Raw genomic sequence first — 15,164 nt, forward strand, 5'->3', positions numbered from 1 at the left:
ATATGCGTGCCTTTCCCGGAGATAGGTGAGAGGATTGATACCACACTTATATCTATCCATTAAAATGCAGTTTGATGGTTTACTTAGCTTAAAGACTCACAGCAGGAGCGGCTGTGAAGCTCCGTAATGAACATGTTACATCTGGTTTGTTACAGCATACAAAGACAGATGTGGTGCAACGTGGTGGCGTGGTGGTTAGCACTGTCGCCTCGTGGCTAGAAGCTTCTGAATTCAGATTCCAACCAGAGGCCTTTCTGTGTTACATTTACATGGCCTCCCTGTGTCGGCTTGGTTTCTCTCCAGAATCCTTGCACAGTCCAGAAACATGAAATAAATGTGCACTGATGACTTATTTTCCTTCGGAGTGTGAATGAGTTTTGGGTTGCTTTTGGACAGTAAGCTTAACTAACCATGATCCTGACTGTACGTCTATATTTAGTGCAGGAAATATGTGTGCTGTTTCATGTAACCCTCTGAAAGAGAGGGAACAAGCATATTTCTCAAAATGTCAAATTGGACTGGTGATAGTCTCATTTCCTTTCGTGAGCCTATCTCTGAAAATGACTTAACTTTTCCCCTTGAAATAAAAAAAAAAAAAAAAATAGTTACCTTTTATTGTGAAGATATGTTTCCCTTTTTAGATCAGCGTTGAGGAGCAAAAATGTATTATCATGCAGCATTAACTCAGCAATCCATGTTTCCATTCTTGCACTATTGTTAGACTCGATCAGTCGGTCTTTATTTTTCCTGAGCAGGGTTAGATTAATGACCTGATCCCTTAGACTCAGTAGAGAACAAAGGCAAAGTCTGTCACTGGATCCACAGGGAGCTCTGATTGTTCACTTCTACAGACTACAGCCTTTCAACAAAGCTCACTCTTGTTCTTTTCTCAGTCTTTGTACACACACACACACTGCATGCATATATGTATGTGTATAAATATACTGTGAAATCCATTCACATGAACGAGGTACATTAAAACAGGATCTTGAGGTACACGGACTGTGTGCTGAGGCCATGAGCCGGAATCCCCCCGTTCCTCCTCCTTTTCATGTTCAACCAAGCAACATAACTCATCCACGCAGGAACATCCAAAGTTCACCCTGACTGTCGACAACAGAAGCGTACATAAAAGAGGAGAGTTCAAGTTTTTTTTTAAAGCCACAGTTGCCCACCCAAGCCTGCAGCCCTTATAATTTGAGGTTTTGTACCATTTATGCGGAGCCTACTAGTAAAGATTTAATTGAAAGAGAATCTCTTATGAATGTGACTCATCTTTCCAGTCACACACTCACACAGTCATTTGGTGTAATAACTAATCCGATCTAAGGCCATTTGTTTGGGGATATGAGGGAGTGTGTGTGTGTGTCTGGGGTTGTCGGTAAGATTCCGTAGCGTAGCGACGTGTGGAGGGAGGAGATGAAATGGTTCCAATGGCCACCTTTAGAACGCGTGAATGGTAAATGATATTACAAGCAACAGGTTACTGTGCTCCAACATTAAAATCAAGAAGACAAGTCGCTGGGCCTCGCTGTATTGTCCGATATAAGATAACACTGTTTGACACGCTGTCTTTCTCCACTTCTACCAGAAAACGACATGGAGGCTACAGAGGAGCCGCTCAAGGGAGGTGAGTGACGGAATATTTCATGGCTACCTTCTCACCTCAACACCTCCATTAAAGCGCACAGAGGCTGAGCGAGAGGTGCAGCTCCGGCGTGTGTCAGTGATTGGCTAGGTTTTTTTTTGCAACCAATGAAATTTGATTTGATCTTTCTGGTTTATTCATTTGAGGACAAGTTGAATCCCTTGCCTGTCGCATCGCAGTTAAAAATACTTCATGTCAGGTGCATTACATCACAAGCGTTTACGCCCACAGCTAATTCCCGACTCCTCTTCCCTTCATCCGGCTGCTGGCATGTTGCCTTCACACCACCGTAAGTGAATGACAAAGCACCAGCAGAGCCGCCTCCCTCTGTAGCATGTGCAGGGCGATAGCATAAACACAACTGTGCATAATGCTGTTATCACGGCACCATCTTGGCACTGAAACTCCCCGATACTGCTTACCAGCATAAACTACTGACAATTGCCTGTCTGTTGATGTCCTAAATAACCAGCAGGAAGCACACAAAAATGGATTCAATAAAGCTCGGCAGAAAATGTTTTTTTTTTCCTGTCGTAGACACTTTTCTCCAAGGAGCAGTGAGCCTGAGAAAGTACCGATTGCAAGTTTCCTTTACGAGCGCGAGGGGCATGCAGCCATTTCCCTCCAAAGACGTCATGCAACACGTGCAACCGGCGAGCTTTACTCTGTCGGATGTGGTGGAGTACTTTAGATGTAGAACCCGGTGGCGCTATCAAAATGTTTCACCCTCCAAAATCAACCCCATGATTTTTCACTTACATGCATCTGTGTTTTCAATGAAATCCCTTTTTTTGGCTGAACGTAAAAACGCTGTTTTATAAGTGCGCTGTAAAATGTGCTATTTCAGAGTGAGGCAATGCGCATGTAACGACTAAATCGTAAAACCTTGGCTGCGAGTTGAGCGTCCGGCCTATTGTTACCGCCTGTGCAATGCTGTTGTCTGCCATTGATCAACTATTTCACGTTGCATATAGCAGAGCATCAGACCGTATCCAGCCAACCTATATAACCCCTGATGATTCCTCGCTCTGTTGTGCCATCATGCCAGTCCTGCCCCATCCCGCTTGGCCTTGTTTGATGGGCTTCTGCCACACTGCCAAGGACTGGCCTTTTGTTCTGCTCCATCAGCCCGAGTTTGAATCAGCGCAGCCTGGAATCCGTTCAAAGCTTCGAATGACTGCTATTCTCACATGAAATGGAGCCTTTGTCCCAGACTGTGCTCTGGAGTTGATCTCAAAGCCTCACATTCTCTCCCCCGCTGTCCCACAGGAGTCATTTTTGTCAGGCAGGTATAAAGCAAAACAGTGTAAGAGCTGCTGAGTTTTCTCACAGCCTCTCGTAGCACAGACGACGACGGCCACGTTAGAATAATCACCGCTTCGATGTGTTTGACTTGCCAAAAGCTATATCTCTCACAAATTGGCACGCTGTCACGCCCTTCACATCCTGATCGTGTTGGGAGGGACGACGATGTGTCACTCCCACTTGTGTTTATTTATTTGCAGATAACACACCACCATCTACAAAATCCACAACCGAGGAAGAAAACGAAGACACCAGCAGAGGTATGCCTGTTCCTGACTCTGTGGGCGTGTGCTTTTGCATGCGTATGTCTGTTGTTATTGCAATGTTATTAACAATTACTTCATGTTCTCGACAGTTTGCGTAACAATGCTTGACATTGCGTTTTTACATATTCATTTGCTTTCTGGTTGTGAAGCCATTTTCAGTCTTGGTCAGTAATCCTTTGCTCTCTGGTTCCAAGTCGCTCTTTTGGGAAATGAATACAAGATGAAGCTTGGTCTTTTTTTTTTTTTAATAAATCTTTTCTTAGAGACAAAGTTGTTTAAGAAGCCATTATCTGGCTATTCTGCAATTTCAGCCCCTTTTGGCTGTGTAATATTGAAACAGTTATAGGCTTCTCCAATACGATGGACCAAAGATAATTAGATTCTTAGGCTGGAGGGTGTTAGTAGGCAATTAAAATCGTACACCATCAATTTGTCTGCGAGCCTTAAGGTTGCAAGGAATTTTTGAAGATAGCAGACGTACTTGTTTTCCTCTGCGGAAAGGGCTCTTTTGTGTGAGGGTGGACTAGATAGCGCCGACACTTCAAGGGCACCAATACATTCTGAGTTGTTAAACAAAGCAACAGCAGTCATTTCTTCCTCCCTATTCAACCTACCTTTCCATAATCCACAGCAGTAATTTAATATGATTCACAAATTCAATCACCAGCATTAGGAGGGCATAAGCATTTTGTAATAATCTTTATAAATCCTAATTTATCAGGCCCAGCAGCTTAATAGTAGCTAATCCATTCACAAAAGGCCTTGGCACAGCGTTCGAGCATGGGAACACTCAGCCCGTGAGACAACCTCTCTCACAGGAAGGGAATGAAATGATTTTGTATCGGCTGCACTATAAAGGTTAAGACCGGTGCAACATAGCACATAAGAGGGATACATCATTGGAAACACTCAGATGTCAAGATGGCACAAGGTAGTAGAAGTGCCAGCCAGAAAAAACCCAGCTGTCACTACATGATATAATAAAATGCTCCCCTACACTTGTGTGTTATGTCTTCACCCCCCCCCAAAAAAAGCTTGCTATATATATAACCATGCACTGTATATTTCACCATGTCATCTACGGAGACAGGAAAGCAGGTCGCCTGTTCTGAATCTACAATTTATGAAGCACCCTTTTGAATAAATTACGCTGTGCAGCTGACTCGGTGGAGCGTGTCTGTCAATACTCCTCCGTCACATCCATCACACCCCTCACACTCCTCTCTCCGTGGGCCGGGCATGAGGCGCTTTTAAGCACGGGCACTGATGAAGAGAAAGCTTGAGAGATTTTGCCGCTCTTTTCATTTTTCCTGATGAATAGACTGGTTAGTGGTAATTTACAGGGTGCTTTGGCCCACGCACAGCAATTTCCACATTTACAGTTGTGTTGTGACCACACAAGCACAATGCTCTCTCATATTCAGTGGATTGGTGGAACAATACAGGAAGTATGCAATCAACACAAACACACACTGTAAAAAAAAGAAAATCATTAAAATCATTCATCAGCTGAAATTGTCTAACAGACACAAGGAGACAGAGAAATGTCATCGTCAGGATGAACCAAAGCATATTTTACATGTAATTTATGTTGTGTTTTTACATTTATTTTATTGTCTCTATATTTTTCATGTTATTTCTGTAACTATTACTTTATTATTCTTGATGTTTCAGAATTGTATCTTTGTTTTTTTGTTTTTTATTTTACCTGTATTTAACCAGGAAGTCTCAATGAGATCTGAAATGTCTTTTACAAGGGAAACCTGGCCAAGGTAGTAGCCATACAAAATAACTGTTGAACGTCTTACACCTTTTAATGTTCAACAGTCGCATAAATTGAATTCTAATTTTTATTCGCACAAGTCCAACACAACCGGACAGCTGTCGAGATCTGATAACCAGTATTTCAAGTCCTTTTAAAAAGAAGCCGACACACGATCGCTCATCAGCTACAAATAACCCCAAAGTGTATTTGCAAAAAAGAAAATATTAATTGCGTGCACATGTGTGCGAGATGAGATGAGCTATGTTGTGATGTAATCCACATGAAACTGAATCACAGCATGCACATGCTGCGAGCGGTAGTGGGAGAGAGTGGGTGAGCCACAGAGGCCCAGGGGAGAGTATAGCCTCTTTAGCACACCTGACTTAGCATGCAGCCCCACAGTGTCTATTATTTGGTATCGGATTGGTGTATTAGTGAGATTAGTGAATGTCACAGGGCACAGTAAAATGTGAACATTGAGCCAGAAATCAATTCCTGGCCGAGTCGCTTGCCTGGTATGCTGGGAGAGGCCAGAGGTAGAGCGGCAGATGCTGAGAGATGCCCCGAGTGTGATTGGACAGAAGGATTCATAACAGTGAATGTGTGGACAGACAGTAAACCTCTCCCTGGGACGTCGTCTTTGCTCGGCGGCACCCAGCAGCAATTGTTCGTAGATGCATTTGCATTTTCTTTGCACACACTCATTTCAAATGCAAAAGGTGTGTGAATGATATCCGCTGGTCATCTCCGAGCCCTTTTTTCTCGTTAATTTTCCAGGGCACCCCTTTTATTTACTTTTTTTTTTTTTTTTTTTTGCATTTTGGTATTTTACTCCAGTTGGCTATAAAGGAAGAGCAGTAAAAGGAGACAGAGCTTAGTCGCAACACAGACAAGGCTACGTTTCAGCATCTTAATTGTTTACTTCCTTGAGATATGGTGCCCCTTCATCTGACAAATAAATAAATAATTTAGTTGTGTGAGACGAACGTTTTATTAAAGCACTGTGGTGCTGTTGCTTGTTCAACAGCGCTGTAGGCGAGACGTCGACACCTTCCAGTCTTTCTGAATGTGAAATTCAGGGGAGTTTTGTCACGTCTTCAGGTGGAGCCTTTGGCCGGAGCCCATTTGTGCGAAGTATGTCATACCTTGTTTCACAGTGAGGGCAGTTTAATCCTGTTCACACTGGGTAGGAAAGCTGTGGCAACGCTGCCACCTACTGTTTGCAGAAATTGAATGAATAGGAGGTTCTCGATGACTGTCTGCTTTGAGAGGAGGCAGTTTGAACTTAATGCAGGGCTGTTATAAATCACATCTGCCCTACATAGAATCCTTTTTCGTTTTTGTGTGCGTTCAAATGTTTTTTTTTTTTTTTTTTTAATCTGCAGCCTGTCCCTTATCGTAAGTTTAATACTGCTTTATCCAATAAAACAAATACAAATGATGAGGGCGGAAATTACATTCAGCCTTTTGTAATAAGTGATAAATTGTTGTTTGGAATCATTTTAGACGGATATAACAGCCAAGAATCATTTTTAAAGAGGAAAGAAATGTGTGGAATGACCTCATCGCCAACAAAAGATTGTTTTCTAAATGAAGAAGTCTTTTCAGCCCCCTGTCCGTGGCTCCATCTCAAAATGCCAGTCATGATTAATAGAAAGGGTTGCCATCTACTGTGTGTCACCAGCGCTCTGTGTGATGGACGGAGGCACTTGAGACAAACATGCAGACTGGTGGAGCTGGCCTTTTTCCCATTTAATAGAGGATGGCATTTTTATTGTTCTGAGTGTAGGGTAAAATTGCATGGATATGAAAAAATGGTTTCTTTCTACAGCTTGTTAAAAAAGCAATTATAGAAGCTGCACAATGGCCATTGTAAAACATGTTCTCTTATTGGTGTCATGGCTTTCATTCACTCGATTTGGCCCAAATGTCACTGGTTTACGTGTAGGTCTGTTTGTGCAAAAGCATTTGGAAAGGGGAGACAAGGGGTAAGGATGATGGGGGTAACAGATAAGCTAGATGGATTACATTGTTTGATTTTATCTGCTTTTTGTGCGCACAAAATGTGGCTATGGTGTCGTGGCATAGGTCAGCGGACAATCTCATGACTCTTAATTACCTCCGCCAAGGAAGTTATGAAATCGCCCCCGTTTGTTTGTCTGTCCGTCTGTCTGTTAGCAAGATAGCTCAAAACGTTCTGGACGGATCTTGATAAAATTTTCAGGAAGTGTTGAGAATGTTACCAGGAAAAGATGATTCAATCTCGGTGATAATCCAGAAGAGATTCCGGGTTATGAATCAGTTTGACATGTTCGGTAACATTGCAGTCAATGGAGCTTCAAAATGTGTTTCCCAATATCTCGGTTGATTATTGACCAATGCTTATGGAATTTGACACAGACATGGAGGGTGGGGACCTCTACCTTACACTGGTATTATTTGAATCGGATCCAGAATGACTTTAAGAAAAAAGATAGAATTTTAACCGCTAACCTGCTAAGCATTAGCAGCTTTGAGATCTTCCCATGCTAAAGTAGCATTCAATGTCAAACATAGCTATGCATGTTCACAGTCTGACAGAGCTGCTAGCATGGCTTTAGCTTCATCTGATACCCAATAGACAATAAGTTAAGACAACAAAAAACCTTGAACAAAAACGATGATGATTTTTATTTGGGTTGTCAGATTAAGACAAAAAAATACAACTTAAACAAAACAAACTATATATTACAACCAAAAATGGAATAGGCAGAAGCAATGCTTGTTGTAGCCTATCCTATAATACATACAATTATTAGATTGGCTTTACATATCAAATTATTATTTATGCACACTTTTCATATTCATTAATTATTTGACATTTGAGACATGTTTTGAACTTTGATAACGATAAATACTCCAAGAACAGAAGCAGACCTTAACATCACATTGGTTCTTGCTTTTTAACATTCGAACATAAAATACCCTTAATTTGAAAAAGTCATTTATACACTTTGGGATATTGTTATTTTTTACTCTATAAAGAATCTCTAATATTTTAATTTTCAAAATATCAACTAATTTTAATGTTTTATTTTGTATAAATAAATTATTGGTTGGTTCAAGATATCCTACTTTATTGATAATTCTAATAGCCTTTTTTTGTAATTTTCCTAATGAACCTATAGATGTTTTACCTGCGTTCCCCCATATTTCTGCACAATATGAAAGGTAGGGTACAACCAAAGAACAAACACAAATAAGCTAGACATGAAAATTTTAAAATGGGATGCCAGCCTCCCAAGATCAATGTTCTGCCTGGAGATAACGGTTTGTGACTATTAGCTTTGGTTTCCAAAATAAACGACTGACTTTATTCTCATGCATGACTGTGTTCGGGTGACGATTCCTTTTCCTCTCTTGCCAGGTAAAGAGGAAACAGGTGATGAAGAAGAGGGTGCCAATGGTAATGTAGCTCTACGGGCCATTGACATATGTTCGGAGCCCCTCAAAAATGGAATGTAATATTCACCCCGTCTTCAGTCATCAGTCGTTCCATCCTGTGTGCCACCACTCTAACAAATAAAGTTCTCTTATCATAGAAGCCTGGAACAAAGAAGTCCCTCAATTATGCATGGCTTCAGATGTGACATTCTTTTTCCCTTCTTTTTGTCACTTAATTTATGCGTGTCTTTCTGGTTCCATTGCTCTCCTACTGAAGTACAAAGACATAGTTACACAAAGAGATGGAATGAAAAGACCATTTGAGGTGATATTGAAAGCTCAGTCAACTCCAGGGATGAGCACTGAACTCAAATGTTTTCCACTGTTTTGAATTCGTCTTCTAGATGCTGTGAAAAATGAGGACATGGCGATGGAAAGCCAAAACCCAGGTATAGTACAGTTACAAGTCAAGGCTCCTGGATGGACTGGGGCACAGTGCACATGTTGTTGTCATTGTGCAGGAAGGAGCGCTCATTGTTGTGACTCTCATGTCCAGAGGAGAATAGCTGTGAGAGCTAACTGACAAGTAGCTGATTGCTCTGGTAATCACTTCTCCTGAGTTTGATTAAACATCCGACTTGATCAGTCTTGTTAACAGGAGATGAATTAGTTGTATAAAATGCATCAGTGCAGGCTGGATGAACAGACCTCCAAATGTTGATGTGTTTTCTGCTGACAGCGGAAGCCTTAAGTGCATTGAGTGTGTGTGTGTGTGTGTGCACTTTAACTTTGCAATAGGACCATTTCTCTTTCCCAACTATCCTCTGCTGCGGGTATATATAATTGCGATTCTTCATTTGCATACTGTCAGCCAGCAGCACCTCGCCTCTCCTCTGTTTTATTCAAATCCCATTCCATTGACAAAGATCTGACAGAGCCTCTCTAAACATGAATTTTGTAGCTATTCTATGAGCTAGTCAAAGCACATTCAGCCCTGCGATAATATCCAAGAGCTGATATATGCAATTATAAGATGCAAACAGAAAGGCAGGAGCGCCGAGGATTAACAATAGCCTGTATAGTCTAAACAACACCATCATTTTTCTAAATGTGACCACATATCAATATGTTATTCAATTATGGGGTTGTACCGTAGTTAGTTTGGTAAGCTATAACTCAACCAAGTTGATGGGTATAGATCAGAGACAATTATACTGTAAGAGTGAATTGTTAATAACCTCACAAAATGACAATACAATACTGAACTAGTTTTACAATTAGTGAGGAGAATCTTTTATTAGTCCTGAAAACTTCGGGGTGTTTTAACGACCCTATTATGGCATCAAGGGATGCATCATCAAAGATAAAAAAATTACATTTAGCTCTGAAAATAAAAGAGGCGACATTATTGGCATGTTTATTAAAATGTTGCTTTTCTATTAATCCTTGCACACTTATTTCTCACAATATACACGTTTTGGCACCAGGACTGGTCGACTGGGCGCTACAAGCTTTACATCCTGAGCAGCTTCATACTTGCGTTTTCTTGACCAGCTGTTTATATTGACCTTTAAGCCGGTGTACACCAGCTAAAGCAAGCTCTTCTGCTTCAGACATGAGGATCTTTGACACTTTTACTTACTTTCTCCTCTACCCGCATGTCTTCCCAGCTGGAACAGAGAACCCTGTTGATGTGAAAACATTTAAAAGTGATTTCTGTCAGCAGTAATGACGCATGGGTTTGTTTTGCATTGGAGGGTTTCATGTGAAGGCCTGAATCTGCATGCTTGAATGCACCTGTCAAAATGTACCTTTAATATTTCAATGTTTGTCTGTCTCTAGATGAAAATTCAGGAAGTGAAGAGGCAAATGAAGAAAAGGATGGTGGTGAAAATGAAACCCAGGAAAAAGATACAAGCCTTGACGAGGACAACAATAAAGAAGAAAAAAAATGCATTGACAATAATAAAGATAAAGATCAAGGTACGGATATTTGAATAAGTCACTTCACTAAATCTTGATATACATATAACAGCATAAAAATTTAAACTATTTGGTTTTTGCTCTACCATTAATGAAACCCTTTTAGCAACCCGATTAGCAAAGCTGATCTGATTGAAGACGTGACAGTAGAAGCTGTCAAAATGTTGACTCCGATTGCCTGACTGCAGAGACATTGATGTTCGCTGAGCGTGTCGTCTCAAAAATATCAAGACATCATCTATCTGTTTCTCTCACCTGCAGAGGAAGTGCAGCCTACTGCCGCGAAGATGGAAGACGATGCTGCAAAGTCCACTGTGGAGATGGAGGGTAAGGTCTGATTGGATTGTGTTTAATATGGTTGGAGGGGTCCTGACTCGTTTTCTATCAGTTGGATTTTTCTCATCCAGTCGGGTGTATTTGTACGCTTGAGCATTCGATTAATGTGGTCGGAATTATTGTTGTTGTCAGCTGTTTGTCAAACTAGTTTTCTTCGGCTATCAGTCTCAGCTTCATCTAGAATCTGCTTTATCACCTGTGTCTCATCACTTTCACACAAGAAGTATGAAGCATTGCAGGGAGCCTCGGGTGGCTGGAGAAATATAAAATATAAAATTTGATGGCGATGGCAAGAAGAGCCAATACTCGCAGATGAACAAGGACTGATTAGTATAGCTTTGTAAATTGTCAAAGTTTTTTACTACTTGTAGATCAGTTGCACGTCACATAAATGATCAAATTGATTAAGATCAATTATCTACCCTTTGTTGTCTTGGTTGTGTAAAAGCAGCTGCCTCAGAATTTCCGTTTGAGACACTTATTTATAACCCAAGGATTGGGTTTCTCCAGCTCATTTGGCTCCTCATTAGAGCACAAAAACACTATTTACTCCTGTTTGAGCAACTTTTGTTCAAAACTGAAATGTCCCGATGTGTCGCGAGTCTCCTTATAGTCTTTTTAAAGAATGAGAGACTTGTGTGTGCTTTTGTCATCATCATCATCATAATCATCGTGATCATCATCACTGAGCTGGAGGCTCAGTGCCGTAGACAGAGAGGGTAAATCAGAAAGCATTGAGAGATGAGCATGTCTGCACTACCTCCATCATAATCAAACTGAAGCTGCTTTGCCTACCAGGACCCCACTCATCTGTATTTTTACACAGTTGGTGTTTCCTTTATACACCATTTGTACAATGCTATTATATTTCCACATAGCACATGAATTAATGAATGAATTTTATAGGAATAATCATTCCACAGAATATAGAATGTATTCTAACCTGCCATATAATATTTGGAATGTTAGAATACAATCATGATCATATAATTAATTAATTAATTATAATCTTTGCATTAGATAAAGCAACCAAAAGTATATTCCTGATTCTTCAGTTAAAACCATCTAATTCTTTACTGTTGTACTACCTTTGATATAGCTTTTACTTCCAAGCCATCGATGTGCACGCCCCGAAGCTACAGACTACAAAGACCAACTCTGTGTGTCTGTATGAAAAGAAATGCCTACATGACACTCTGGGTCTGTTCCCTTTGGAATTGTTGCTTATGGGTTTGTTGACAATGTTCAAGAGGAAATAAATCTTCCTTTTAAGACATTGTATTCTTGGGGTGTCGGTCCAATCTATCCCTGTGAATCTGGTATCTCAGGAAAACCAGAGAGAACACATCAGGCAAAAAAGTAATTTCCTCAAGCATGACTTTATTGGTCTCACAAACCCTTTCTTGCCATGACTGGATTATTGTGATAACTGGCTGAAAATTTGACTGACATCCATGAAAGTGACCATATTTATACCCAAGAGGTCAAAGGTCAATGTTACTCCGACTTAATTCTGCTAATACTTTTCTAGCCATTAAACGGCATCACTTAGGAACAGAGAAGGAGATTGTGATTATATTTTACATTTAGTCTGACACAAATGGTGACTTTTAAATCTGGTGCCCACTTTGAAAGTCGCTGATTATGTAAATCCTCTGCGCTGCTGCATTGAAGATGAATGTGATGCATCCATGTTTTTATTTATATCCATATTTGCAAAATTACAGGTTAATGGTCTCAGGCACTATTCTTAATTTCAGGGGCAAGTTTTAATTTTTAATAAATATTTGTGTTCAATAAATGTTACAATATTTCGTCCTGAATAAATGTTACAAAAAATGTGGTAAATGTTGAAAATTGCTCGTCACACGATTACATGAGTGTGATCACATGATTATAAACAGCAGCTCTCGAAGTGTCTATGTAGGTTCTTAGACATCCAGGTTGAGGTAAATCTCGAATTTAACATTTTGCATATCCCTCATTTATGCAATGTCATTTCCCGCATTGGGATTTTAAATCTATCTTTATTTGTTCCCATTCTCCTGCTGATTTACTCTGCCTGAAGTTATCCCTGATTAAGGGTCTTCTACAGAGGCTGTAATATGTGAACTCCAGCCACCAGTCTCCCACCACTACACTAACACAAATGTCTGAGTCAATTTCTTACCTCAATTTCACTTTCTCTTTGACGGACATCCAATTAATTTAAGGGGAGAGAGAACATCCCAGACCGATCTATCAAAGTTGGCCTTCTCACTGAAGACTCATTGGAATACATCCTACACACTACTGGCTTTCCATCACTGGAAAATTTCACTCTAGCCTGTCGATTGTGTCCTGTCTCCCCCCGCCAGTGTCTGTCACTGTCTAAGCCACCACTGTCTATGTGCTGTGCGATGCCACCTTCTAGCAGTAAACAGTGGTGTCATTCCTGATTGCAGACAGATTGCATTGTGTCCAGAAGAGTCGGGTCTCAGACACGATGCAGAGCCAAACTGTCTCAGATATGGAATATAACGCAGGACAGAAGAGACTGGCTCATCCATGTGTAACCAGCTTCACCAGACAAAACCAAACGATAATAATAACTATATAGCTAACTGTAATCAGGCCACCTGCTACCTTGTTGTTGTTGTTGTTTTTAACCTCTGCCAATGCAGAGGTTATTTAATCGCCGCCATTGGTTTGTCTGTTTGATTGTCTGTCTGGCTGTTAGCAACATAACTCACAGACGGATCTTGATGAAATCGTCGGGAAATGTTGGGAATGTTACCAGGAACAGATGATTACATTTTGGTGACGATTCAGAAGAGATCCTGGATTCTGGGTCACTTTGGCATTTTTGTTAACATTGCAGTCAATGGAGTGGATTATTGACCGTTGTTTATGGAATTTGAGACAGACATGCAGGGTGGGGGCCTCTATCTCAGCACCGAATTTCATCCGGATCTGATCCAGAATGAGGTCAGGAAATAATATTAAAATTTAACATTGAAAACTCAATTTATGGATTCAAGAATCAGTTAAAAGAATCAACTCCGATTCACTTTAACTTTTCGTGGTTGGTGTATAAAGATACCAATAATCATTTAGAACCTTTTGATGATGATCCAGATCACCATGTGGATGGTGTAAATCTAATTAGGAGGGGAATGAGCTGCTTGGCGGAGGTCTGCTCTCTCTGAGTACTTTTCTAGTTATTTACATAGAAAGCGATTCATGTGTAGTTGCTGCATGGAAGGTTTTATTTTTTGTTGTTTTGTATATTTCAGTATTTCTATGTTTGAAAGGCTAAATTAGTGAAATGATGACCTTAAAAAACCAAAGTGCTCTGTGAGCCAGCACTCCATGAAAACACTTGTCTGCTTGTGAGATAAAATTGTGCACATCAAATATTGCATATCTGCTTTATGTACCTATCTTGTTGATACGGTAAAAATAAATTCCCACATGTTTCCCTCTGTGTTGTAGTGAGAGACCAGATCACCATATCACGAGTGATCTGGGCAGTTACTGAAATGAAATCTGAATTTGATGCTCTCAAACATGAGATGGATGAAAATTCATTCTGTAATTATACTGCATATTATATTAGCGCATTGAGTTTAATGCATTCTAGTCCTCTGAAAACTGCCACAGCAGGAGGCTTCACTGACGATGAAGTGGTTCAGTGTCAGCATCTCATATTGAAGCATGCGATGCCATTAGAGCTTTCTTCTCAGATGCCGCCCTTTGCAGCTGCATATTTCTATCCATGTGTTTTCTGCTGTCAGCGTTGTCTGTTAGCACCCAGCAGCTTTCACCTTGCTCAACATTGCACATACCGAGGTGTGTATCACGGCTAAATATTGCAACCTCGACTCAGGCACGCCAAGTTATTCAAGGCTGAAGAAAAGCACTTTGTTTTTTCCTCATTTTCGCTTTACACATGTGGAATATTTCACAGGTCATTTACTGATGTCTTCTTAGTTTATGTTACCGATCTGCTGCGTTTTGCATTGCGGGTCTCTTCATATAATTTATTTTATGTTCATAGAGGTTTTATCATTCTTCTTGTCTTTCCCTTTGAACATCTTATTTCAGATTGTTGCAATGTAACGTGATCAGGATTCAAACAATATACAGCAATGCATTGTGGGAATTTTCTGGAGCTTTCTACAGTATTTATTTGGAGTACAGATAATATAAGCAGGTAGGCTGTGAGGAGATTGTATATTAAATCAGACTGCACACTCCACTACGGGAATCATACGTATTAAGATACCCCACTCACATGCAGATACACACAATTTGAATCTTAATCCAAGCAGTCTTTTTTTTATGAATATTTATAACACACTTCAAAATGGAAATGAAGTCTATATTGTTATTGTGTTTGAAATATCTCCCCAGCAAGCCTTGTTCTGGTGACTTGCAAGACTGCTGCTCTCGCCTC

General features: G+C 40.4%; 1 protein-coding gene across 1 annotated transcript in view; it reads left to right on the plus strand.

Annotated features, from left to right (window-relative positions):
- macrod2 (mono-ADP ribosylhydrolase 2) overlaps window positions 1-10,728 on the plus strand; it is a 351,161-nt gene extending 340,433 nt beyond the window's left edge. The window contains exons 10-15 of the mRNA XM_068741582.1: window positions 1,592-1,630; window positions 3,154-3,213; window positions 8,391-8,429; window positions 8,812-8,856; window positions 10,250-10,390; window positions 10,652-10,728. Of these exons, the coding sequence (XP_068597683.1) occupies window positions 1,592-1,630; window positions 3,154-3,213; window positions 8,391-8,429; window positions 8,812-8,856; window positions 10,250-10,390; window positions 10,652-10,728 (401 nt within the window). The remainder of the gene's footprint in view (window positions 1-1,591; window positions 1,631-3,153; window positions 3,214-8,390; window positions 8,430-8,811; window positions 8,857-10,249; window positions 10,391-10,651) is intronic.
- The last annotated feature ends 4,436 nt before the right edge of the window (window positions 10,729-15,164 follow it).

The sequence above is a fragment of the Brachionichthys hirsutus genome, chromosome 7 (assembly GCF_040956055.1).
Source record: "Brachionichthys hirsutus isolate HB-005 chromosome 7, CSIRO-AGI_Bhir_v1, whole genome shotgun sequence".
Classification (NCBI taxonomy): domain Eukaryota; kingdom Metazoa; phylum Chordata; class Actinopteri; order Lophiiformes; family Brachionichthyidae; genus Brachionichthys; species Brachionichthys hirsutus.